The 27467-nt window shown below is 38.3% G+C and overlaps 1 protein-coding gene across 2 annotated transcripts in view; it reads right to left on the reverse strand.

The window, feature by feature from the left end:
- The window catches only part of SLC16A9 (solute carrier family 16 member 9), a 45656-nt gene that overhangs the window by 11394 nt on the left and 6795 nt on the right, over positions 1 to 27467 (reverse strand). The window contains exons 2-3 of one of the 2 annotated variants that reach the window (XM_045568304.1): positions 13962 to 14191; positions 3684 to 3827 (exon numbers count right to left, since the gene is read on the reverse strand). In XM_045568304.1, coding sequence (XP_045424260.1) covers positions 3684 to 3827; positions 13962 to 14157 — 340 coding nt within the window. In that variant the 5' untranslated portion in view covers positions 14158 to 14191. The remainder of the gene's footprint in view (positions 1 to 3683; positions 3828 to 13961; positions 14192 to 27467) is intronic. The other variant, XM_045568305.1, reaches the window with a different exon arrangement.

A 27467-nucleotide genomic window follows, 5' to 3' on the forward strand; every position in this document is an offset into this window, starting at 1 on the left:
AAGCAAAAATAAATAAATGAAATTGTATCAAACTAAAAAGCTTCTGCACAACAAAGGAAGCAATCAATAGAGTGAAAAGACAATCTATACAATGGGAGAAAATATTTGCAAACTACTATCAGACAGGGGATTCATATCCAGAATATACAAGGAACTTAATTAAACATTTAAACAGCAAAAAAAATCAAACAATCTGGTTAAAAAATGGGTAAATGATCTGAACAGACATTTCTTAAAAGAAGACATACAAATGGCCAACAATATCACCATGTGAAAAAATGGGCCAGGTGCAGTGGCTCACGCCTCTGGGAAGCCAAGATAGGAAGATCACTTGAGCTCAGGAGTTCCAAACCAGCCTGAGCAAGAGTGAGAACTTGTCTCTACTAAAAAATAGAAAAAAATAGCTGGGCATCGTGGTACGCCCCTGCAGTCCCAGCTAATCAGGAGGCTGAAGCAGGAGGATCGCTTGAGCCCAGGAGTTCCAGGTTGCAGTGAGCTATGATAACACCACTGTACTCTATCCCCAGCAACAGAGCTAGATTCTGTCTCTAAATAAATAAATAAATAAAAGAAAAGAGACAATATTCAAAATCACTAATCATCAGGGCAGGAAAATGCAAATCAAAACCACAATGAGTTATTATTTCACCCCAGTTAGAATGGCTACAATGAAACAAATAAAAAATAAATGTTGGCAAGGATATGGGGAAAAGGGAACTCGTATACATTGTTGGTGGGAGTAGAAAGTAGTACAGCCACTATGGAGAGCACTATGGAGGTTCCTCAAAAAACTACAAATAGAACTACCATATAATCCAGCAATCCCACTACTGGGCATTATCCAATGGTAAAGAAATCAGTATATCAAAGAGACATCTGCACCCCGTGTTTACTGCGGCACTATTCACAATACCCAAGATATGGAATCAATCTAAGTGTCTAACAACAGATGAATAAAGTAAATGTGGTATATAGACACAATGGAATAGTATTCAGCCATTAAAAAGAATGAAATCCTGTCACTTGCAGCAACATAGATGGAACTGGAGGACGTTATGTTAAGTGAAGTAAGCCAGGAAAAGAAAGTTAAACACCACATGTTCTCACTCACATATGAAAGCTAAAAAAAGTTGATCTCATAGAAGTTAAAAGAACAGAAGATACTAGAGGCTTGGGAGGGTAGGGGTAAATGAGGGATAGGGAGAAATTTTTTAAAGGATACAAAATTACATCTAGATAGGAGGAATAAGTATTATATAGTTTTGCGCTATATAATATATAGTTTCTATATATATTATAAATAGAAGGAGGAGATTGATTGTTCCCAACACAAAGAAATAATAAATGTTTGAGAGGATGGATATGCTAATTACCTTGATCTGATCACTATCCATTATATGTATTGAAAGAGCCCTATGTACCTACACCACAAATATGTATAATTATTATGTATGGATTTTAAAAATTTAAATTAAATTTAATTATTTTAAAAATTCTGGCTGGGAGTGATGACTCATACCTGTAATCCTAGCACTCTGGGAGGTCCAGGTGGGCTTATCGCTTGAGGTCAGGGGTTCAAGACCATCCTGAGCAAGAGTGAGACCCTATCTCTACTAAAAATAGTAAAAATTAGCCAGGTGTGGTGGTGTATGCCTACAGTTCTAGCTACTTATTAGGTTGAGACAGGAGGATTGCCTGAGCCCAGAAGTTTGAGGTTGCAGTGAGCTCTGATGATGCCACTGCACTCTAGCCAGGGCGACAGAGCAAGACTCTGTCTCAAAAAAAAAAATTAATTTTGTTCTATAGATGATACAAATGCTATGACATCACTTAGTTTTTTATCAATTTTTAACTCAGTGGCAACTTTTGATATATACTCACAAAAGCTATTCCTAGATTAACCGTGAAACTATGTATAAGAGTAAAACCCCATGAAATTTTAAACAGCTAGTCCAGAGTTTGGAAAAAATGCCCAAATCATACTTATGGCATAATGATTCAACTTTCTATGTAAAATGAGGTTTGTCCTAAAAGGAATAATCCAGTGTTCATGCATAAACACAGATATCTACATTTTTATTTTTATTATTTTAGACAAAAATGCAAAATTAGAAGATTCTCAAATTTTACACAAGAGATTAATGTATTTGTAGCCACAGATTCAAAATCATATTAAGCACTACGAGGAATACAAAATACAAAACATACTACCTACCCCCAAAGGCCTAACAAGTGACCTGTTTAGTCTAAATAGATTAAGATCTGAGTAGTATTAGGGAATGTAGTTAAATTTAAAAAAAACTTTGAAATTCCTAAAAGCACCAAGAATTATTACAAAAATGTAAAAGAGGTCACGTTCTGGTGTCAGACAGAATAGGCCCAGCCTCAAGTCTCTTAGCTCTGTGACTTTGGTTAGTAATATTTTTGCTTCTCTGAGCTTCACTTTCTCTCTCTGTAAAATAGGTTCTTATGAAGATGAGACCATGTAAATCATTTAGCACAGTCCTTAGCACATGATAAGTAAGTACTCTGTGAATATTAGCTGCTATAATTTCTATTATTTAGTATTGGGGAAATATTCCCAATTAGAAAAGAGCAATGTTGGTAGTCAGCAAAATTAGGTTGTTTCAGACATTAAAAAAAACTTTTGAAAGCTGGAGGTCATCTTTTTCAAACTCCCAACTAAAGCTCTTAGGAATATCAGGCTTGGTGATTCCTAACACTGAATGCATTTAGTATAATACATCACAAGGATATCTCCCCTAAACCATCATGGCTCTCAGGTTCTGGGCCCTCTCTTCACTTTCTTCTCCAGCAAACAATATCATCATCAATCATCCTCATCAGTCAGTCTCCTTCACTCCTGCCTTATCTTTAAAAATAATAACAATAAATGCTTTAAAATCTACTCTTTACTTCTGCTGTGACTTTTGATTTGGATGCTGGCAACAGACGCTGTGAAATGCAACAGCTATTTCTGAACACAAACCAAAGAGTCCTGCTTGGACCAAGTGATGTGGCTCATGCCTGTAATCCCAGCATTTTGGGAGGCTGAGGCGGGAAGATCACTTGAGGCCAGTAGTTTGAGACCAGTCTGGACAACATAGCAAGACCCCATCTCCACAAAAAATGAGAAAAAATTAGCCAGGCGTAATGATGTCCCTTGTTCCTACCTATTTGGGAGGCTGAGCTAGGAGGACCACTTGAGCCCAGGAGCTCAAGGCTGCAGTGAATGATGATTGAGTCACTGTATCCTAGAACAAGATTCTGTTTCTAAAAAAAAAAAAAAAAAAAAAAAAAAAGCCCTGATTGAGCGCCTGATAGGAAAGGGGCCACTTCCTAAGTCAGTGAGAAGTGACAGATGTCAGTGACATCTAACTTTTATATTTCCCCCTCTCATTTTTCCTTTTTGTGCTATATAGAGACAAGGTCTGAGATGAAAAACCTTCCTATGCCTTGCAAGGAGATATAATATGAACTTTAGAAATCTGTTTACCCTTTCAAACATTTTGATTCATTGGGCAGATTTTTTATTAAAACAAGTTTTAGAAAAGCAGTCATTGAAAGTAAGTTATTAGTGAGTGTTTTCACTCCTTTATGTTAACTGAATAATAAACCTGACACGGGTAAAATGATGCATAACTCTTTTAGGTTAAAAAAGTTATAGTAACCAAGTTCCTTACCTACAACAATGCCATAGGAAAAAAACAAAAAGTAGATATTGGGAGCAAAACTGCTCAGCATCAGACCTCCAGCCACCATGAAGCCACTGAAGATTGTGACGGGTCTTGCTCCAAAAGATGAGACACAGAGACTGCAGACAGGACCTAAACAAAGAGATGAAACCTTCACTTATTTAACAGCCACCTCTTTCCCACAACCATATGATCCACCCATCTTAAGTTTAAAATAATTCTTTCCATCATAAAACAACAAAAATAAGCATCTTCTGAGTATTTACAACATGCAGACACTATACAAGGTATTTCACATAAACGATCTCATCTCATTTCAATCTTCCTGCAACCCTGAGGGATAGACATGATTGTCAGTCCCATTTCCCATTTCTTTGATAAGGAAATTAAAGGATGGTAAGATCACATAGCTAAGAAATGAGGGTTATGGAGTCAGACTTTATTCAAATTTTAGCCCTGTTACTTGCTAGCTGGTTGATCTTGGGCAATTTATTTGATCTTTCCTCATCTGAAAATTGGAATAACAGTACCCACCTCATAGTGTTACTGTGCCCTGTTGACTGATGGGTAAAAGTGACCATTACCTGGAGTTGTTCTTTGCATAAGTGGGCAACTGTTCATGCAATAGAATTTAAGGGATATTGAATTCTTTTCCACTAGCACTGTACCTGAAAAGTACCCAGAACTACAAAGCTTAGCATACTAGAAATAAAAGGACATTAAGGGTCATTCAGCCCAACAGCCTCATTTTACATGGAAGGAAACTGAAACTCATAGAGTTTGTCCAGGTCCATGGTAGAAGAAAGAACCAGGATTTGGAAGCAAAGAAAAACATACATTAATTAAGTTAACAATAACCTTTCCAGGTACAAATTATGATGTCCAATTTTCAAAAAGCACATCCACCAGAATGGCTAAAGACAGACAGTAGTGTTAGCAAGAATGTGGAGCAAGCAGAATTCTCATATACTGCTGGCATTATCTCCTGAAGTTGAACATAGTACACTGTAAACCCAGAAGTTCCAATTCTATGTATACATCTAATAGAGATACCTACAGCAAAAGTCGTATACATAAATGTTCATAGCAGAATTATTTATAATAGCTAAAACCAAGAAACCTAGTTGTTCATCAACAGTAAGATGTATAAGTAAATTCTGGTATATTCATACAATGGACTATCATCTGGCAGGCAAAGTGAAGGATCCACAGCTATACATAACAATACGGATCCACAAATACATACAACAAAGATGCTGAGTGAAAGACACCCAACACAAGGAAGTACAAACTACAGAATTTCAACTATAAAAAGTATAAAAACAGGCAAAACTAATCTATGGTTGGATGGCAGGACAGTGACTATCTTTGGGAGGGGTTGCGGAGTTATACTCAGAGGAGACCAAAGCCAAGCTCCCAGGGTACTGCTCATGTTCTGTTCCTTGGTGTGAGTGTGCTGATTGATTACAGGGGTGTGTTCAGTTTGTGAAAATTCATCACGCTATACTCTCATAATATGTAGACTTTTCCATATGTATCTTTTACTTCTTTTTAAAGCAACCTCAAACAGAGAAACGATGGAATCCATCCACAATCGCATTGTTAGTAAATGGCAGAGCCAGGATCCGAAGACCCCATGCCCAGCACTCTTCCCAATACCAGAGAATCTCTTAAACGCATGTCTACGTCCAGATTATGGCCACCAAGATACACTGAGATCACAGCTCCCAATGCTTGTGGCTCTCCCACCTTCCTCCCTGGCCCTGAACTGGCCCCTGGCATGATCAGGCTCTCTTGTGTGAGCCAGTGCAGAAGAGTATATGACAAGCAGAGGGAAACTGTCTGTGTCAGTGCTTTAAAAGGAAAATCCATTTGAAAGACCAAACGTATCGTCCAATAGTTGAGCTGTCCATACACCCAATGAGAAATACATAGATACTTCATAAATAGAAATGGTTTTACAGGAGTCAAATTTCACAATGGAGGTCTGACAGCATAAGGCATGACCCTTCTCCGTTTGTTACCAAACTGCATGGACACTGACAGTCAGTGTTCACAAATTTAACAGCACAAGAGGATTGAAAGACACAGAGTATTATTGGCATACTTGAAAAGTTTCAAGTTTCATCCTCAAAATAGGACTTGAAATCTATGCACTTTAATGCATGTTAACTCCACAAGGAAACTCCAGAGCTGGGGAGTCTGGGGGTGGGAATGAGGGCTAACAATTTTATAGCATGTACAACTAAAACCACTGTTCTATAAAATATATAGCTTTGTTATCAATTATATGATAAATTCTTACATCATTTTTGCCTAACACACGATTCTTTGAAAAAAATTTAGGCATCAGAAAGAAATGAGCAGAAATTATTTTGCAGATGGAAACAGCAAATTGAAAGCCGTTTTTTTTTTTTTTTTTTAAATCTCGACTTTCACACTGCCATCTACTGCTTACTTAGAGAAAAAATATCTTGATGTTGGAGATTCAGGACAAAAAATTTTAGAGCTGAAATTTTGGAAGTTGGAAATGGTCCAAACAATTTAAAAATGAAACCAGAGCTCAGAAAGATCACGTGATTTGAACAAGAATCCAAAGCTGATCAATGACAGTGTGAAGGCCAATGTCAGCCCAGCATTTACCAATTGAGAAGTAGTTTCATTGGTACCTTAATTTTCTAGAAATCAAAATATTAGTAAAGAACATAACATCAATGTGCTTTTGTTAATATCTTATAGATTACATAGTTTTATTAATTTATCTCACATAAAAACATAACCTTTATCATTTGATATTTAAAAATTTAGAGCAAATTATTTTATCCTTAGCCTTAGAGCCAGGGTATATTTATAGATTCTCTGCATAGATTTAATCCACAATAGCCTCATATTTCATCAATAACAATTAGGGCAAAGTACAATGAAGTGACCATCAAGTCACATCTACAAATCATGACACATTTATGTGCTCAGTTCTTTGTAATAACATGCAAAGTCTCCAAGATGATAAACCATGTATTATTTCTCAGCACTAAATCAGTTTCAAGAAACAAATTAAGCGAAAGGACTACTCTCAGGGGAGATTTCTTATTATGTTTCAGGTCTTTCACTTTGCAGAAGGGATCTTTGGAACAAAAGTTAGTTAACCCAAAACATGAACCAGTGATTCCATACATTTGAACCTGAAAAATTTTAGGAAGAAAAAAGGAGGAATGCCAATTTTTCACTTAAGAAGATATTTTTAAAATGTAATAACCCTCCATTATTACCACCACTTCATTAGAGAAGAAGGAATATTTGAATAAGGAAATAGTGAGGAGGCTATAATTTCAGAATAAAATGCAAAATAGTAGGAAGACAGTGGGAACCACACACACACACACACACACACTCCACATATCATTGCCTTTATATTCATTTTGCCCTTGGTAAAAGTTTTACTTCAACTTACAGTTGCCCGAGTACTGGTGTTCGAGAGCCATTACTACTGTTTTTGGTATTGGTGACTGGGAGCCACTGTTGCTGTTACGACTTTCTGGTTGGGAGATTAACCTTGACTGGTTGGTGGGTCTGAAAATGCTGAGCTGGACTGTTAAGTAGCAGGGCTGGCAGGCAGCACAGAAGACTGGCCTAAGGGGGGCAGAGGGCAGTATGGGGCACTGTGAGGGGAACGGTTCTGTCTTTTCTAGGTGGTATACAAGGCCCTTAAAATATCTTCTACTCTCCTGCATAATGGCCTGGCAACATTTTTGGCACAAATACTGACACATTCCCCCCAGAAAAGGTAAAAACCTATATGTTAAGAAGAACAAATAACCCTACAAACCAAAGTGAGGCGTAAAGAAAGAAAGGAGGCTGAAGGTGGGATTTTGAGCATTGCAACCTCTTAAATACAAAACAAAAAAAACCAGAAAACTCTTTGTTACCAGCTATCTGCAAGCGGACTGATACCACTTTCAGCCGATGATGGGAGGGAAAATGAAAACTCTACCTTAAAAAGAATTTTGTTATCATCACAGATGAATTAGAAGAATGAGGAGAATCGGCTCTAAGGAAGTCAAAAAGTGATGACATTGCTTCCTTCAGCCCTTCTGGGTAATTTGGGAAGAGACAATATAGTTCAATTTTTGCTGGCTGTTGAAGTTAGCGTGGAGGAAGAATGCATTACAAATTTAAAAATATGTTAGCAACATTATATTTAGTTCTGTGTTAATCAGACAGAAAAATGAATAACTAGCCATTGTCATTCCTTCAATATTTACCAAGCATCCACTGGAACTGTGCTGTACAATACAAACATAAGGAGTCACACATGTGAACTGCATATCAAATTTTACACTTTCGAATAGCAAGATAAGAAAAATAAAAGGAGGTGAACTTAATTTTAATAACATATTCTGTCTAACTTAATGTATCCAAAATATTATCATTTCAACATTTCAACATCATTGAGATATTTTTCATTCTTTTTCATGCCAAGTCTTTGAAACCCAGTGTACATTTCTTACACCTATAGCGCATCTCAATTCGAATGAGCCACATTTCAAGTGCTCAGTAGCCATGTGTCCACTGTATTGTAAAGCACAGCCCTAGAGTCTCATATCTCATTAGAAGACACAGAAAACCATGCACAATCCAGGGCCTAGACCAGAGGCAAAACAAACATATTTCAAGAATTAAACTAAAACCAAAGGCCACCAGCAATAAGCACCAAAAGGAAGGTTTAGACAGTGTGTTTTGGGATTTCAGAAGCAGGAGATCACCTAGGGCCAAGGAACTGAGCCTTGAACAGGGCCATGGAGTATAATTATGTCAACCAAAGGAAGGAAAATGCATTCTAAATGTAGGAAACAGCAACATAATGTGCTTTTCTAGTTTGAAATTATTATAAGGTAGCTTTGAGAATGAAATTATTCCTTTTGGGAAATAAAGTCAACCTCCATGCACTTCTTTCTCCTAAAATGTTTCACAGTCCAAGAGTGGAAGGACGGCCAGGTCTGCTGCATTGAATCCTTAAGCTGGCCAGTGTTCAGTGAGAAATACAATATAGCAGTAACCAGCTTGTAGATCTGCCGTGCAGAAGGGATTTCCTAACAAAGTGAATCAGTTGGGTCCATGAAAGCCCTACTCCTCCACCTAGAATGCAGGGAGCTCACGGTGTGGGCTCCTTCAAACTGGCAGGTTCCTCACTCCTTGCTCCAGCTAAGACTGTGATTCTCAAGTTCATTTTCTTGAGAAAGAGAACGGCACTGCCGCCGCAGTTCTCACTCACTGTATTAACGTGGGATAAGTTTATTGACTCATAGTATGAGTCTGAAGGCCTTTAGAGGAACTGAGCACAAAAGTGGGTGTGAGGACTATTAAATCTGCTGAAAACTACCAAAGAAAGATCTTCAGTACAAAACTACTGAAGAAAGATCTGCCTGCAATTTTAGCCCCTGGGTTGTCTGAGAAGCAGCTCCACCCTCTTCCTTGAATCTGAAAAACAACATCTAGCCAAAGGGCATTCTAGCTCATCTTAAAACAATGCAAGGCCATTCAGTTACCTTCCATTCCTCCTCTGTCAGTCAGGTTTCAACCAGAGAAACAAAACCAATAAGAAATATATATTAAGAGATTTATTACAAGGAATTGGCTTACAAGATTAGCCAGACAATACTTGCCTAGCTGGGCAAGTTCAAAATCTGTAGGGCAAGTCACTAGGAAGGGCATGTAGGAACTCTCAGGCATGGGCTGAAGTTGCAGCCACAAGCAGAATTTCTTCTCCTGGGAAAGCTCATTTCTGCTCTTAAAAGCCTTTCAACACATTGAATCAAATCCATCTGGATTATCTAGGCTAATCTACCTTACATAAAGTTAACTGATGATGAACTGTATGCACAGCTACAACATACCTTCACAGCAACACCTAGATTAGTGTTTGCATAACCGCGAATGTAACCTAGCCAATTTGACGCATAAAACTGACCATCATACCTCCCAACATCAACCCTCCTCTCCAGCCAAATTGACTCAGCCCAAACACATCATCTGCAGTGTGGGCTCCAGGACTTTGCACACAGGGACTTTGCATGAGCTGCCCTCTCCCTGCCTGTTCACCTGTGACGGTCCATCTTTCCATCTGGCCCACCTTGAAGGCTATCTCTATAAAACTGCTGAGATTGTCTTGCCAATGCTATTCTCCTTGGTATTTATAAAGTCTCGAATTATTAGTTACCTTTTTTCTATCTCTTCCCTGAGACTACAAACCCCGTAGAAGCCTGGATATCTTGGCATCCCTACCACAGAGAAGACCCTACAAACGTATGTAACGATGATTTCATTCATTCACAATGGATCACCCAGAGAGTAGGATCCTTTTTATACCCAGCTTTATTCATCCCAAGGATTATCTGGACAAATAATTTAGGCAAAAGGAAGAAGTATTTTCTCCTGAATTACTCAGGTTTCAGAGAAAAGGAATTAAGAATTAAGGTTAGGAAGAGTGCATACTTTTTCACAGCTCTAATATACTATTATGACCTACTATCCAAATCTAAGTTTGTCAAAGATAAGGAGTGGGCCTTTCCATTTTAGATGCTTAGACATAATCTCAGCAAAGTTCCAGCTCTCCCTCCTGCCCATCCTTCTAAGAAGTGTCTTTGCATTTCATCTGCCAGAGTCTCTTTCCTTTAGAGGTTCTGCAGTTTGGTTGGAACTGCTTGGGAGAGTCATTTTATTTGTGAGCAATTTGTTCTCTGATAACTGAAATTTACTGAGTACTTACCATATGCCAAGTACTATCTCAATTATTCTACACAACAATCATATAGGGTACGTATTTTTATTAGCTCTAATTTAAAGATAAAGAAACAGGCTTAACAGGTTAGAAAAAAACCTGAGCTCTTGGGCAGGTCATTAAACCTTGAGGACAATAACACCCACCTCAATGCATTGCTATGAGGATCAACTAAGATAAAGTAAGTGAAAGTGGCTGCTATTGAGCCCGGCACAAAAGGGGCACTTAGAGAACTTCAGGGACAAGTACATAAAAAGCAGAATTTTTATGTTGCTTGGCAAACATACTGATGCTGCTGTCCCTTGCTCAATTATAAAGCTACAGAGGTTGGATCAAAGAATCAGTCAAGGTTGACACCTAACAGGTCTTCTCTAGATAAAACTGTGTAAAGAAAATAGCTAATGTTCCCCGGATACCAGATGGCCTGCCTGCATCAGAATCAACTGGGGAGCTAAAGCGCAGATTCCTGACCCTCATCCCTGACCCACTGATGTGTATAAAAGTGGCTCTTAAGACAAGCTCAAATAATTCATATATGCCCCTGAATTTAAGAGCAACTGTGAAGATGAATGTATGTAAAGCTCATCTTTTCTCAAAAGATGTATGTATGTAAATATGTATGTACATATGTGTAAGTTCATATTTTATCAAAAAAGGATAAAAAATGTCTATTTATATGTTTTATTTTCCAACAGAACCAGGGTCATTGGACACATAACTTATTTTTCATGATTTACATGGCACGAGCAGTGCCACACCCAAGCAGAAACCTATGGTAGTTCCCTTTTGAATAAAAAAAAATTCAAACAAATTATACATAAGAGAGTTATCAAAAAATATAAGACTGAAACCTAAATAACAAGAGCTTAAGCCAGTGGTCGTTCTCAACTAAAAATCATTTTTGGGACTTCAAAAAAATTCATGTGTCTGGACTCCATTACAGACCAACTGAATTAGAATGGTTGAGGGGCGAATCCAGGCAATTATATGCTGAATTGTCCTATAGATGATTCTAATTATCACGTTGGTTAAGAGCCACTGATAACCATCTGAGTCGGCAACGTGAAATATACTTGTTTCACTTCCAAGGTGGTGATGGTCCATCTGTTTCTCTGCAGAACAAGGTTGTTAAGAAGGTGGATGGTCAATGTGGCTCACATACTGCTAAACACTTCCTGCTGATACTATAATATATAAACATAGTTTCAGGATTTGTCTCTTAATTTATGGTATAAATGACCAAGAGAGGCTAATATGAAAAACAGTACATTGGGCGGAGTCAGCTATGCTCAGACCTGGACACAATATCTAAAGCACATATATATACACACACACCCATAAGTGGTAGCTCTTGTGGTCATCTTCCCCCTGCCACCACCACTACCACTTTCTCATTCTTGAACCCCCTGCTCTCCTTTTTCTATGTTCACCTTCAAAAGCTTTGAGCAGCGGGTCAAGGTGCCTCCTCATCTAGCTGATGACATTGGGCCTAGAGGGGTTAAGTGACTTGCACAAGGCCACTCACTAAATGATGGTAGAGCCAGGACCTGAATTTGCCTCTGACTGCAGCTCCAAACTCCTTCGAGTACTTGTTCTCTCCCTGAATTTGGGCAAGACACTCTATGTCTCCAGCCCCTACACACAGGGCCGGTTTCTTGGACTTGTGACCAATGCAGTTGTAAGGGCTTAGAACAAACCCACAAGGCCCAACTATTAGAAGGATTGGTTTAATGCCCGATTGTCATGTCATGAAATTCTTAACAATTTTTTACCAAGGTTCCTGTATTTTCATTTTGCACTGGGGCCGGCAAATTATGCAGCTGGTCCTGCTTAAAAGTGAAGAGGGCTGTTCCTGGCCCTTGAGGTGAGTGGCCACCCGCCCAGGAACCTGGAGAAAGTACAGCTGCAGTTTAATTTTCAAAGAGAGCCAGCCTCAGCTCCTACCACAAATGTCCCATCCTTAAGAAGATCTCAGCTTCCCTCAATCCTCAACTCCTACCTGGACAGACTTGTGGAAAGAAGCTTTGTTCTCCAAGCCTGTGCTAATTGAGGTATTTCAATTATCCTTTGACCCTTGCTAGAAGCCAAGGTATTACATTTCTGTTTAACTTAGAATTTGCTAATAGAAATGGTAACTAACTAGAGAACATTACAAAAAATTCTCTCCAATGTACATTTTCTAGCAATCAATACTTTCAAATCTTTTTATTTACATATCAATTATTATCCACTTGTACTTTGATGGCTTTACAAACAAATCCTATTTTGAAATACTCTCTCAAACAAATCTTGGGCAAACTTTTCCTGTTTCTCTTGAGCTCATGAAGGCAGTATTATTTTTATTTGTTTAGGTATGTTTAATTATCTGACACAGCCAGATGATCCAGCATTGGTTTTCAAGTGTTTTTGTCTTGTTTATAATTTAACAAAGTAATACAACAGTTGGAAGCATTTGTTCTTTCTTTAGAAGTCCCCTTTAATATCAAGGAGAGACATTTAAAAGAAGGAATGGCCAATGCATTTTGTTTTAGGCATATTTTCATGAAACCATTTTAGAGCTGAAAAATACTTTACAAATCATTGCATGCAATGTCCTAATTTTCCTTGTAAGAATAGAGACTGTGACTTGCTCAACGAGTAACTGCAAGTTCAAAGCACATAGGAAGAGACCCCAGGGCCACTGACCCCATCTAGCATCTAGGTCACTGTCTAAGCACATTTGTGCTTAAATAGTTCCAAGTACATTAGGGTGATGATCACTAAATATTCTTGCAGAGTTCAAACTATGATTCCAGAAATTGAAGTGGTATATGATTTTAATGGTGAAAAGGAAAATAAAATTTCTCTACTGTTCTCTCTAAAGATGATAGGCATCACTATTACAAAATATGTGATTGTTTATGAAGAATATTACTTCTGGAGACATACAAATACATCACAAATATCTTTCACATAACACTATGTTAAAATCCTTAATAACATCATCATTGTGAAACTCTTAGATATGTCAGATTTTTCTTATGAAGTTGTCGTGAGCATAGGACATGCGATTTGACCACAGTGTATCTGAATCAAAAAGGAGTAACCATGAGCCATGTAGAACCTGCTTAGAGGGCTGCTGAGAATCATTTGATCCTGGATCACTACCTTCACCTTCCTGATTTATTCTTACTCATGGATGTGTGTCTCTTACTAGACTGGTTCCTACTCTTATGGGCAGGAACCATGTGTTTGCTGTTCATATTTTCATTGTCAGCCGCTAGCACACTGCCTGGTACATAGTAGAAAATAAATGAATAAAGAAATGAATGAATGATTGAATATCTTATGGAATGCCTGTATGTTCACACAGCTTTATTACAGTGAAAGAGTGTTTCAACATATGCTTTTTAAAAAAAAGAAGCCTCCTATGCCTTGCAGTGTTAATGATGCAACACATGTAATTAAATGATTAAAGAGTAAGAAGAGGCATAAATGTATCCACTTACTTGCAAGCAAGCCAACTCCACTTGCCAGGGATCCCACCCAGGCTGTTTTGCCTTTTCCTTCACCAAAGGCATCCAGCCATTCTATGTACAGGACTCCAACAGCCAGCGGGGATCCGTAACACAAAAACTGAGTAAGGAAGGAGACAAACACAATCACCCAGCCCCATCCACCATCAGGTGACTTTTTAAGTTCCATTGTAAGATGAAATCGAGGTGTTTCTCTGTAGGTCCTAAAGAAAAACAGAAAAGAAAAGCCTATTTAGAGTGTGGTAGGGGACAGTATTTTGTATTAAAATGTCTGCTAAATTAAAAAATATAAAAGGTTCTCTAAAAAGGTACATGGGAAAGCATAAAATATACCTGACATGTTAACTTTTAAATTTTCATTTATGATTTGAATAAAGCATGCATCCACATGGTACAAAATTTTTCTCTAATTATAAAAATGCATAGAGTGAAATGTCTCTTTCTCAAGCGCTTACCCCTCCATCAGGTTCCCATCCCTGCCCAACCACAGGGAACCACTGATTTTAGCTGCTGGTTTTTAGGTTCTCGGGTTCCGTAGGAAGTAGACTGTTAGCAAGAAGATTACTAGGAGGGCTCTCCAGTCAACACCTGTGGAAGGGCACAGATGGCACAGGGAGAAGATAGGCACCCTGCAGTTTTAACAGAGGGGATTTCTAAAATTGGGCTGACCCATCAGAGCTGCCCGGAGTTAGGCGTGGGGAGCTGCCCCGTCACACCCCCATGTCCATCATTCACTGGATGCGGCCACCCAGGAAGGGGTGGTGGGTGACCTGAGGTGAGGTGGCTCCACAAGGCTGTCAGCTGAAGGCCATCTGCCAGCAGCATCCCCCACAGTCGGGACAAGGAGTCTTTCATTCCTAAAGGGAGCCTGGAGGGGAACTGGCAGCACATCACAACTCTCACCGACGTGAATACCCTTCCAGAGTTCCTTAATGAAACACTAAGCAAATATTCTTCGATTTCCCTCTTTTTCAACAAAAAGTAGCATTCTATACATTATATTCTGCACCTTGCCTCATTCCCTTAACATCTTTGAAAATTTTTCCCTATCAATTCATAGAAAGCATCTTTAGTGTTTTTTTAATAAATACATAGAATCTCACCATATGGCTGTATGCTTGTTTATTTACTTACCTATTGAATAGGCAAAACATGTGCATGGCTCAAAAATTTCAAAATGGACAAAGGATATACAGTCCCTCATTTACCTATGTCTCATCAAATCCTCATCTCCACAGATAACCAGTGCCTCTTGCTTCTTTTATACCCGTCTAGCGTTTCTTTATGCATACCTGAGCACATTCAACTGGGGTTCCTCTATTATTTCGCACAAAAAAATAGCATTTAGTATATTATACACACTGGTATGTGCCTTGTTTTTTTTTTTTTTCACTTGACAAATATCTTGAAGATGTTTTACATGGATGCATACTGACCTTCCTTATTCTTTTCTTACTGTTGCTGGAGCCACTGCATCTAGTTTTCCCTTTTTTTTTCCCCCCTTCTCCTGGATACTAGTTTATCAGTAGTCTAGCTGAACTGGTCTAACAAGGAGGATTTACACTTCTTTTCTGTCTGCTCAGCTCTTTTCAAATGTTGTGGGAAAAAAAACAATCTCTGCAGACAGTTAATTATTAGAAACAGTGAGTTAAGATCCCTGTGGTTCATCTTAGAGACAGTGAGTTACATAGTTTATTTTTCTCTCTTAGCTAGTTTACTAGCAAAGCTGTCCTTTCATTCAGTATCTCTTCATGCCAGATTTATAGTCAGGTTCAGCAGAGTCTTCTTTGCCCACAGGTTTTGCCAAGCCATTCACCTGGCTGTGGTTTCATCAGATAATAGGTAAAGACAATAGGAGTATCACTCAACCATTCATACACATCCCTATTTAGATGACAAGGCATTTGGCTGCCATGAGAGTCATGGCTACACCCATGTTTGCCTAGACTTCCGCAGATTTCTTCACTTTGAATTCAGAGCACTAGGCAAAACTCATGTCCCCACCTGCCGTAGACCTTTGTACAAATTAACTTTTGATTCTTAGTGACTGAAACAGAAGGATGTTACAATTTGTGTCTGAAACTGTGGAGTCTAAACTCTTGAGTACTCAAACCACACAATTATGTTAACAGTCAGAATAATCCAAAGTTGCAAATATCAGAATCCTTTGTGTGAGTCAGATCTGTCCCTCCATCAGAAGTGTACTCTCTCCAGTACTGACTCCATTGTAAAAGTAAATAGTTCAATTCTGGTCTTTCTAATGACAATTTAGTACTTTACAATTCCTTTTCAGAATCCCTTTTATAGAAAATATAGTCTTAATTCCCCAAACTAGATAATATATGATATTATATATATATGTATATATATATATTTCATATATTATGTATAGGAAATAGCCAAACATCTAAAGAGACTAAGAGGTTGTGTAAAGACAAATGCCTACAAGATTGTCCTTCATTTACATCTTCAAATCTCATTTCAAGAAAAGTACACATTAACATAGTCACAGCAGCAGAATCATGAATAAAGGCAATATTCCTGGGAGGTGGGAGGTGGGAGGTGATGGGGGAGGGGGAGGAGGATTAGCTCCCCTGCCAGTTTTCAAACTTAAGTAGACAGAAATATTACCTTTGTCCTGCCTTGCTTTGCCTTGCCTTGCCTTGGGTGACATTTCAACACATAGGGCAGGAGCCAGAGAAATTCCTTTTACAGTAAATATTTAGAAGAACAAACTTTAGAAATACAAAGTTAAGTTCCCATGGATATCAACTCTGACTAGAAAGACTAACACCTTCTGACCTGTCATCATCTCATAATTCAAGATACATGTAGTCAGTCTCAATAGAACATAGCAAAAAATACCATTTAGTGACTGCATGCTTTCTCTAAGGGTAACACCTTTCTCCTGTAGTTTCCTCTATTCCTCAGGTACCACTCGCCTGCTATTTGTCTGATATTCTGTATTCTGTAAGGCAATTTCATAAATAGACTAATCTTCATTCCCCCCTTTTTGTAATGGTACTCAATTTCCTTTGTTGGGACTCAAGTCTGCACTCTAGGTAGAGGTTTAGAAGGACTATTAATCAAGGTTCCTTGGCCTTGAGCAATAGAGTGGTATATAACCCAAGACAGGCCAGTAGGACCTCCCTCCTAGGACTCCAAATCTTGAATTAAATGCTATAAAGAAAGAAAAATATTTGGAGTTTACTGATCCCCATAAAAGTGCACTGAAGAGACCCTCTATCTGTCCCACTACCTTGACTCCCTAAGACACTCAAGCTTTGTTGTTCCAGCCTTCGATTTTTATGAGCTAACCTAGTAAATTATTTTAAGTTACTTGATGTTCATTTTTTTTACTTGCAACAGAATAAACATTGTGAGTATGCAATCATTTCAAGTCAATTATTTTATTTGAACCATCCATAGTCCACTTGGTCTCATTTGGGCCAAAGATAAAAACTGAGAAATATAGTTGATAAAAACAGAATATAGGAAATATAGATATGCCATATCTATTTTTCTGAAAATTTCTTCTTATTGTCTCCCCTTCTTCATATTTTATCATCCAATATGATAAAGTTCCTTATCTGGCATTCTTTTTAATAAAAACTCCAAATTAACTGAAATTTCCACTAAGCCCATTTATCCTAATGTTTACAGAAATGTAGCATGATAAATGTGGTCTTTATTCAAAACATTTTTTGATCACTTACACTTTAAATTATATTGCACTACATAGTAAGGGAAATCAGAAGAGAAATAAGGCATGGTCCTTGTTCTCTAGGAGCTCTTATCATCCAGTTAGGAAGGTAACATGTGCATATGGAAATGTACGTGCACAAGAGAGTGCATACATGATTGGGTGCTAAAGAAATGGATGCAAATTAAATGTTTAGGAGTTGAAGGAAATGAAAGCAATTAAGGCGGGAGCAGGAGTAGAAGGCCTCATACAGTAGATTAGCTCTAAACAACAATGAGGAGGTTCATGAAAGGACTGCCCAGGCAAGGGGAACAACAGGAACATAGGTGTAGAAACGAGATAGGCTTGATAGGTTTGGTGGAGTTGGAGAGGGCAGATCTTATAGGGCTCACAAAAGAAAACGAGATTAGAAAGATGGTACTCTCAGCTGAAATGTAAGAAGAATGTGTTTCAGGAAGTCTGTGTTTAAAATCCCAAAATAGAATTCCTTCTATACTTTATCTAAAAAATCGTGGCATTAATAACTCATTATCTAAGCAGTGGATTTTTTCTTTCCTAAAAAATAACAAGATCTGTAAGTACCAGAAGGTGTTACTATTTAGACTAATATTTCATGAGTATATTCAAAGTTTTGGAGTCTTATTCATATAACTATATAAAAATGTGCTTCTAGGAAATGTATACATTATAGCATATTCTAGGAAACTCTTTGAGAATTTGGAATCTCCTTTAACCAGAGTGAGTGTTAACAAATCAGGACTTATAAAACTCAAAATTAGAAACCATTTTGAGAGACTATTTGAAAAACACTGTAATTTAGGGGCGGTTTTGTCATACTACAGGGTCTACTAGGATATCATGAAATTAACTTTAACTTGTAATATAAGTGTATTTCTTAACTTTAACTTAAAAATTAAATATATTCCATGTATTGTGAACCTCCCTTGGAGGAGAAAAAAGAACATGAAATAAAATTAACCATAAGAAGATATCACTATTCAACAAAATTAAATTGTCATTAGTATAAAGGATAACCTACCTCCTAAAGCTAGAATTTGTTTTGTTTAAGAGGAAAGAATAATTGGCAAGTTCCAATCACTTTCCTTTGAAAAATGAAAAGGTCTATTGATGAAAGTCAACCTATCATTCATGGTAAAGCTTTAAGCTCCAATGCCCTAGACAGTCTTTAGTACTGTTCAAATAATGCCAACCCTTTGTTTCCTCAATTGTTCACACTGGCTGAAAATTTCTGTTCTCTTGGTTATAAGATGTCAGAATTGCATGTTTGATATTTAAGAACATTTAATATTGACACGGAAGCTTTCTGTCCCTGAAATGTATACATACGTACTATACTATTTTTTGCCAAATACAGAGTAATGTACACTTATTTAATCTTATTTTCAGTCGACAGTTCCCTTTTGCCTTTGTCCCCCACCACAATAAACTTTCTCTAATAACCCCTTTTTAAACATTATCTATAAATATCTCATGAAAGATTCACAGATACATTTTTCACTTGAAATATGCAAAGAGGTCAATAACACAACATTATCATTTGCATTTCAATCACTACAAAATTGCCTGGTGCTGAAGCACTTTATTTTAGGAGCCTAGGATCATGTGATTATATATCCTGCATAGGGAGGTAGGGTGGGAAATGGTTGATGCCAGGTTGATTTTGCCTTGATCTAGTTATCTGTCAGGTGAGTCACAAGTCTAAATCATACTGGGTTCCACAACCTTCCTCTGGTTACCTTTACGCCACCTTTATTATAGGAAAGGCTATACACCACGGGTGAAGATGTGGACAGTTGAAACCCTCATAGCTGCTGCTACAGGTGAAAAGGCTTAAGCCATGTTGGAAAACAGTTTGAGGGATGGAAATGGGGAATGACTGGTAAAGGTACAGGGTTTCTTTTTGGAGTGATGAAAATATTTTAAAATTATATTGTGGTGCAGATTGCACAACTCTGAGAATACACTAAAAACCCGTGAGCTGTACACATCAAATGGATCAATTTTATTATATATGAGCTATATCTTAATAAAGCTGTTAAAACACTTCAAAAGCTACTGAAAATTTTGTTTTAGTTCTGACTCCAATATAGGTAACAAATTTCATAGGCTAAAGAGCAAACCTGCTGTGCCAGAAGCAGTTCTAATATTGATATTACTCTTTTCCCTTAAACTCTGACTTTTGCCCCTCCAAACATACATCATTTATTCTCTACCACCTCAGTTTGGGTAAAGGAATCCTGGGAATTGAGAAATAATTATCTAATACCTAAAAAATATGTAGGTAAATAAATGGTTCTTTGGGTATTCTAATAAAATGTAAGTAAAAATAGAGACAAATAATTATCTGGGGATTCTAAAAATATATAGGTAAACAAATATACTTTAATACATACTGAAGCTCATAATTCAATTTCATTGCATTTTATTTCATGAGGGACAAGCATAAGACAGGTAGTTAAGATGTACAAGTAATCACGCCTGTTTCTAGTTCTTGAGTCTGCCTTCTCCCTGCCATGGCTATTATTCTACTTCTACTTTCACTTTCCTATTTCTTAAGCAGTTTCGTTCCACGATATTTGGAGGTAAAAAGAACATCATCTGCAGTCATCAGTTGCAGAAGTGTCAACACACTTACAACTGATTTTTTATAATAATTTCTAAGTAGGATAAAGCTTTAAAATGAGTTCTCTCTGGGTCAAAAACATAAACTTTCAAGTGAATCTACTCTATTTGTTGATTCATATATTATTGAGCCTGGTCACATTAACACTAACAGTAGTCTTTTAAAAGTTATCATCACTGGGGCCAGACATAGTGGCTCACACCTGTAATCCCAGCACTTTGGGAGGCCAAGGCAGGAGGATTGCTTGAGGCCAGGAGTTCAAGACCAGCCTGGACAACACAGCAAGACCCTCATGTCTACAAAAAATTAAAAAAGAAAATAAATTAGCCAGGCATGGTGGCAAACACCTGTAGTGTACTACTAAGGAGGCTGAGGCAGGATGACTGCTTGAGTCCAGGAGTTCGAGGCTGCAATGAGCTGTGATTGTGCTACTACTGCACTCCAGCCTGGGTGACAGAGCAAGAATATCTCTTAAAAAAAAGTTATAGTCAGTGGATCAATTTTCTCACCTTCCACTGACATTTCAAAATGTCACAGTTTATAATTTCTCTTCTACAGTCAAATGAATTTAGTTATATATCAATATCATTTTTTTAGGAAAAGAAAAAAATCTACCAGATTGTGCTTCTAAATATAGTGTGAAAACTCTTTGTAAAATCATACTGGCCCATCCTAGTAATGATATATTTATATATTTTTACATCTATAATTCTATAAACATTTTCTACAATTTGAGATAGTTATACAATAGGATGAACTTCAAATAATAATTTTAGTACAACTGTGAGTCCAGTTGTGGTTGCCTTGATCAGACTGACTCAGAGGTCAAGACAGGACTAAGCTACTTACATATTTCTGACTCCTGGCATCTTAAATCTTGAAAGAAAGAAAGCCCAAATGGGGATATAAAAAGTAAAGTATCTGTTAATTGTCTACACCTTAAAAATTAATGCTACCAGCCAGAAAGTGATGAATATTTATAGAAAATATTCTATATATTAAGATAGACTATAGATAGAATATATTATTCTAAATATCTATGTATTAATGTTCTATATTTATTATAAGTGATGAAAACTGATGAATATTTATATATAGTGGACCCAAATGCCCATCATTTGATGAATAGATACATAAAATGTGACATATCCACACAATGGAATATTATTCAGCAATGAAAAGGAATGAAGTGTTCATGCAACAGCACGTATGAACCTTAAAAATCTTAAGCTAAGTGAAAGAAGCCAATTGAAAAAGGCAACATATTGTATGATTCCATTTATATGAAATGTCCAGAATAGGCAAATCTATAAAAACAGAAAGTAATAGATTAGTGGCTGCCTAGGGCTGGGAGATTTGAGGGTGTGGAAAACAGGGAGCAACTGCTAATGGGTATAAGGTTTCTTTTGAGGGTCATGAAAAGGCTCTAAGATCAATTGGGGTGATGGTTGCATTACTCTGAATATACTGAAAATCGTCAAACTATAGACTTCAAGTAAGTGAGTTGTATGGTTTATGAATTGTAATTTATTAAAGCTGTTACAAAAGATTTATGTAAACCTCAACTATATCCATTCGTCAAAACTCATCATATTGTATACTTATAATTGTTGCATTTTATTGTATGTAAATTATACCTTAATAAAGCTGATTTTAAAAAGACAAAAATGAATGCTATAAACACACATGGTTACAATGTCATATCCCTGTATGTCAAATCCATATATATGGACTGATTTAGAGACAAAATTAGCAATGTCTCCATGAGACTTGTCACAAATGTGAGGCCCCCCCCCCAGGCCAATGGCTCTCTCCTCACCCACATCCACTTCCCCTGCCAACACACACGCCCAGACTTTTAACCCAGAAACAGGTTTGCATGAGGGCAATGTAATCAGGAGAGTATGTGCTGCTTATCTCATCAGTATTATTGCTCCTCAAACAAAGGGATAACAGAGCAAAGCTTCCTTCAGATGCAGGAATGACTAAATATCGTAAAAGAAGAATCTGAACGGTAAAAACACACCGTAAATTCAGAGTTTCTGAAGTCAGCATCAGTGACCTTTGGCTGCTTTGTGCACATACAGAAGGAAGAAGGAGGTAAAAGGAAATGGTATGAAGCTAGTTAATATTTACAATTGCTTGAAAACCTCTCTTTATTCTTCTTAGTTTTACCATAAAGGTGGGGTAGAAAGGAAGAGGGGAAATTTGTCTAGTATCTAGTTCCAGGATGATAGGAACTAAATAATAGTTACGATCATGGCTTTGTTATTAACTGTATATCTGGGTTCCAGTCCAGTCTATGCTATCTACCATGTGATTTTAAGCCAGTTACTTAATGTCTCTGAGCCTGTTTTCTCATCTGAAAAATGGGATAATAGTGGATTGAAAATGCAAAGCTCAATGTCTGGCATACAGTAAAACAGCTTAATAACTACTAGCTACTACTTTCATAACCTTAAAAGATTTCTGATCATTTCATAGCCACTTTCTAAGATGTAGTTACTAGTTACTCACCCCAGAATTCTAGAACAGCTGGTTACTGGATCATTTACAAATCTAGGGCTTTTAAAATAATTAATCGTTAGTTATTTCTTAACATTTAGAACATTTCTTTACACTTAGAACCAAGATCTGGATATTGATAGATGGCAATTTGGAATAATTCAAAAGTGGTATTTACTATTAGGATTTGGTCTCCTTTCAAGTTCCAGCTTCAAGGCCTAAGTGTTTTTAATGTGTTAAGAATTTCAGAATCTGCATTTTTTTAAAAGGCACCCTATGATTCTGACCTAGGTCACCTGTAGACACACTCTGAGGAAGGCTCTCCACCCCAGCTGCACAGCAAGCATCTGGTGGCTGGGCCCTACCACTAGGCTGCTCTTTTATAGGCTTCCCAGGTGATTCCTATATACAGACAGGGTGGCGAACACTGCCCTGTAGCATGGAAGAACAACTTCTGGCCAATTGTCCCATTGTCTGTCTCAATTCGGGAAGGACCCAGGCAAGGGAAGGAAGAGGAGAAGAGGCAGCTGTCGGTAAAGGGAGGACTGGAGCAAGTGGAAACCCTTATGTCTTGTCTTAGCCCACTGGGGCTTCTATAACAAAATACCATAGAGATAGACTGAGTGGCTTATAAACCACAAAAACGCATTTCTCACGGCTCTGGAGGATGGGAAGTCCAAGCTCAAGGCAGATTCAGTGTCTGGTGAGGGCCCACGTCCTGGTTCATAGACAGCTCCTTCTTGCTGTGTCTTCACTTGGTGGAAGGGCAGAGGGGTCTCTCTCTTTTTTATAAGGGCACTAATCCCATTCAGGTGGGCTCTAACTTCATGATGTAATTATCTTCTGAAGGCCCTACCTCCTAATACCATCACCTTGGGGGTTAGGATTTCAACATATGAATTTGGGCAGAACACAAACATTCAGGCCATAGCATGGCCCGAGGCCACCCGCCCAAATGCAGCAGCCAGCACCTGGCTGTTCTTTTAGCCTTATCCTGTCAAGGACAAAGCTTATTTGCCCCCTCAAAATCCCTATTGATTATCACATCTAGGTTTCAAAGAGAAACAAAAACAAAAATTCTTGTAGCAACAATGACCACAGCAAAAGTTATTTTCTTGATTTTCTATAAAACGTTTGGGAAAGTGCAGGAGGGGAGAACATTGTCTATGATACAAAATTTAAAATATGAACATGATCACTTACCTGCAAATTTGCAAACTTTTTTATCAAAATAGGAGAAAGTGGTTTAAGAAAGTGCCTCAAACAACTCAGAAAACAGCTTCTGAGATTCTATTGAGCCTAAGTGAATTTTAAGGTTATGGAAAAAGTAGGCATCGCTCTGCAAAGAGTTAAAACTTTACAAAACAAGAGAGCAGAATAATTGGATCTTCTCAGAGGAACATTACTTATTTCCTAAGCACGCTGGACTACAGAGGGAGAACAAAGGAAAGTACGGTTGCCTGCTCCTTCTTCACTTGTCACATTTGACTCTGTCCCTGCTGGTGGGGGCAATGCTATTAACCCCACACTTCGATGTGGCAAATCCGCAGAATCGGTTGGCTGGTCTCCGGCTGGAGCATGAGCACCGTTTCACCCTCGTGGCTCCAGAAAGAGCAGGCACACACCACTGCCAGGCAGAAGAGAGAAAAGTCCTTTCCCGTCTCTTTTGCATTGTTCCAAATGGCTAAGCACCAGCTCGGCCACCATAAAGCCATCCTTCTGCCATACAGCAGCCCAGGAGCAGCTCCAAGGATCTCTGAGCAGCCAGTGCCAAGACGCTCACCCCGGCTCTCTGCGCCCCAGCCAGTCTCCGCAGAACCCAAGAGAGCAAGCATGGAGGCGGCAGGAAAAACTCTGAGAAGATTCTAACGATGATGATCGCGTTGATGATGAGAACTACAATAGGGCTATCGACATAATGACGGTCACCTGTGAATTTGTTCAGATTCTCAAAACCACCTCTCAGTGTGGGAAAGGTGGCAGGGGAGAGGCTGTGATCTTTTGGTAATGGTATTACCAAGAACAGCTGGTAGAATTTCTACTTTTCTGTTAATAGTCTCACACAAGTACAAACACAGATATTTCTATCTATAAATACGTGAAGACATATATTGTAGAAAATTTAGCATAAGGGTTAAGAGCACTGGCTGAGGTCCTCGGTAATCTGAGTGCACATCCCAGCCTTGGTACCAGCCGAGAGTGTGACCTTCAGCAAGTTCCTTAAATATCTTTGCATCTTGCTTTCTTCATCTAAAAAGTGGGTGGACCGACAGTATTTACCTCATCAGACTGTTGTAATGATTATATGAATTAATTTATGTAAAGCACATAGCACAGTGCCTGGCACACAGTAATTTCAATCTAAAGTATTTTTTAATACCTTTAAACAAAATCAATAATCACAAAAAGGGGGGGTTTTGCCCTCCCATAGCTCCCCCTCAAATCTGAAAATACTGTCCCCATAAATACTCAGGCCAGAATGTCCTCACTCCCCTCCTTCCCTAGCACAATAGCATGTCTTCCTCTATTAGACACTTGGTTCTAGGTTTTCCTTATCTCAGATTCAACTGCACCAAATACACACACACACACACACACACACACACACATATTATTACCACATTCTCCCCACAAAAAAATAAGATATGGAAATGGTATTTTTCAACATCTCCTAGAATAATTTCCTGACAGAAAGAAAAGTCAACAAATGGGAAGAAGGAAGTCCAAGTGAAGGAAAACCACAAGGGACAATGACAAGCTGCTCTTAGACCATGAAGAGCAAAGAGGCAGTGAAGTCCAGACAAGGTTTTCTTTCATTTCCTTCCCTTCTTCTCTTCCTTCCTTCCTTCCTTTTCTCCTCAACTCAGGGAGCCACACAGCTCACTAGCTCCCCTTTTCCAGATGCTGCTGTATAGTTATTAGGGTACTTAATAGAATTGAGGTGAAAATTAATCCTCAAAGTTGACAAGGGCTAAAAGTGACTTCTTTAAAGCGACTTTGTTTCCTAAGCACTGCATAGTCAAGTATGTCTTTGCATTCTTCACACCCCAGTTTTCTGCTCTTTCCCCAGTTCAGAGACCCCTTTCTTATCCCAAAAACTCCCAGGCTCTTCCTTTCACAACTAGTTCTCAAAAAATGGTGGTAATTCAATGTGCATCCAAAAGCATGAAGCACACCACTTTAAGGTTGTATTTCCACATAAGCATTCTTTTTCTTTTTCTTTTTTTTTTTTTTTTTTTTTGAGATAAGATCTCACTCTGTTGCCCAGGCCAGAGTGCAGTGGTGTCATCATAGCTCACTGCAACCTCAAATTCCTGGGCTCAAGCGATCCTCCTGCCTTAGCTTCCTGAGTAGCTGGGACTACAGGCACACACCACCATCCCTGGCTAATTTTTCTATTTTTTGTAGAGATGGGGTCTCCCTATGTTGCTCAGGCCAGTCTTGAACTCCTGGCCTTAAGCAATCCTCCCACCTCAGCCTCCCAAAGTGCTGGGACTGCAGGCATGAGTCACCATGCCTGGTCCACATGAGCATGTTTCTAATAACAACCAAAGCATAGACTGAGACCTGTGGGAGATTTCAAACCTGACTATGAAGCACTAGGCATGGTGCTTGGCATAGGGTACACATTTAGCTATTGTTACTGTAGTTACATCTTTTAAAGGTTTTCTTAGAAAAACTTGAAGGAGTACCCTCCCTACCTCTGCTTCCTCATCACCTTCTCATTCCTCAACCCAGTGCTTCTGGTTTCTGACCCATCTAAACAAGAAAAATGTCATCACTATGGTGTCCCTGACCTTGTCATTGTCAGCACAGCTTCCTCAGTGTTGACACTGTGGCCCTCAGTTTTTGCAAACCACCGCCCCCTTAGCTGTCCTGAGCCCACTCCTACATGACCCTCCCAGGCTCACTCTACCTTCACCACGTGACCACAGACACTCAAAGGAAGGAGTCTGAGGCCTCCAGGAAAACCTCCGAGAAGATTCTAATGATGATGATGGTGTTAGTGATGAGAATTATAATAAGGCTGTCAACATAATAATGGTCACCTATGAATTTGTTCAGATTATCAAAACCACCTCTCAGGGTGGGAAAGTTGGCAGGGGACAGCTATGATCTGTGAAGTCAGAGAGAGCTTGGAGGGTCATCTGGGAGTGGGCTCCAGAAAGCTAGGGGGGCAGTGGTTTGCAAAAAAGAAGAGGGAAAGAAACAGTATCAGGGTAAGATAAGTCTTAAGGTAAAGACTTTTATCCACAAGTCTGTCCCATATCCCTAGCACTAAGAATTATAATTGGCACATAGTAAAAATTCAACAAATCCTTATGAAATGAATGAATGTGTAGAAAACCTACTTACCTAAATCCCTCATATATTCAAATTATTAATCAAATATCTTTCATTCAACCAAATGAATTGAGTGCATTTAGAAAGCACTCAATGTGGAGCGAAGGAGCCCTGCCTCTCTGGCTCTTAGAGTCTGATTCCATCACTGAATTTGAAAGACTAGCTAAATACACAGGTAAAATTTTTTAAAATGCAAATCTTTTGCCAATGTAACATCAGATGATATGTCTTTAATGATAAAAAATTACCTGATTCTTTCAGATTTGGTTTTAAATGTTAAACA

The sequence above is a fragment of the Lemur catta genome, chromosome 14 (assembly GCF_020740605.2).
Source record: "Lemur catta isolate mLemCat1 chromosome 14, mLemCat1.pri, whole genome shotgun sequence".
Taxonomy (NCBI): Eukaryota; Metazoa; Chordata; class Mammalia; order Primates; family Lemuridae; genus Lemur; species Lemur catta.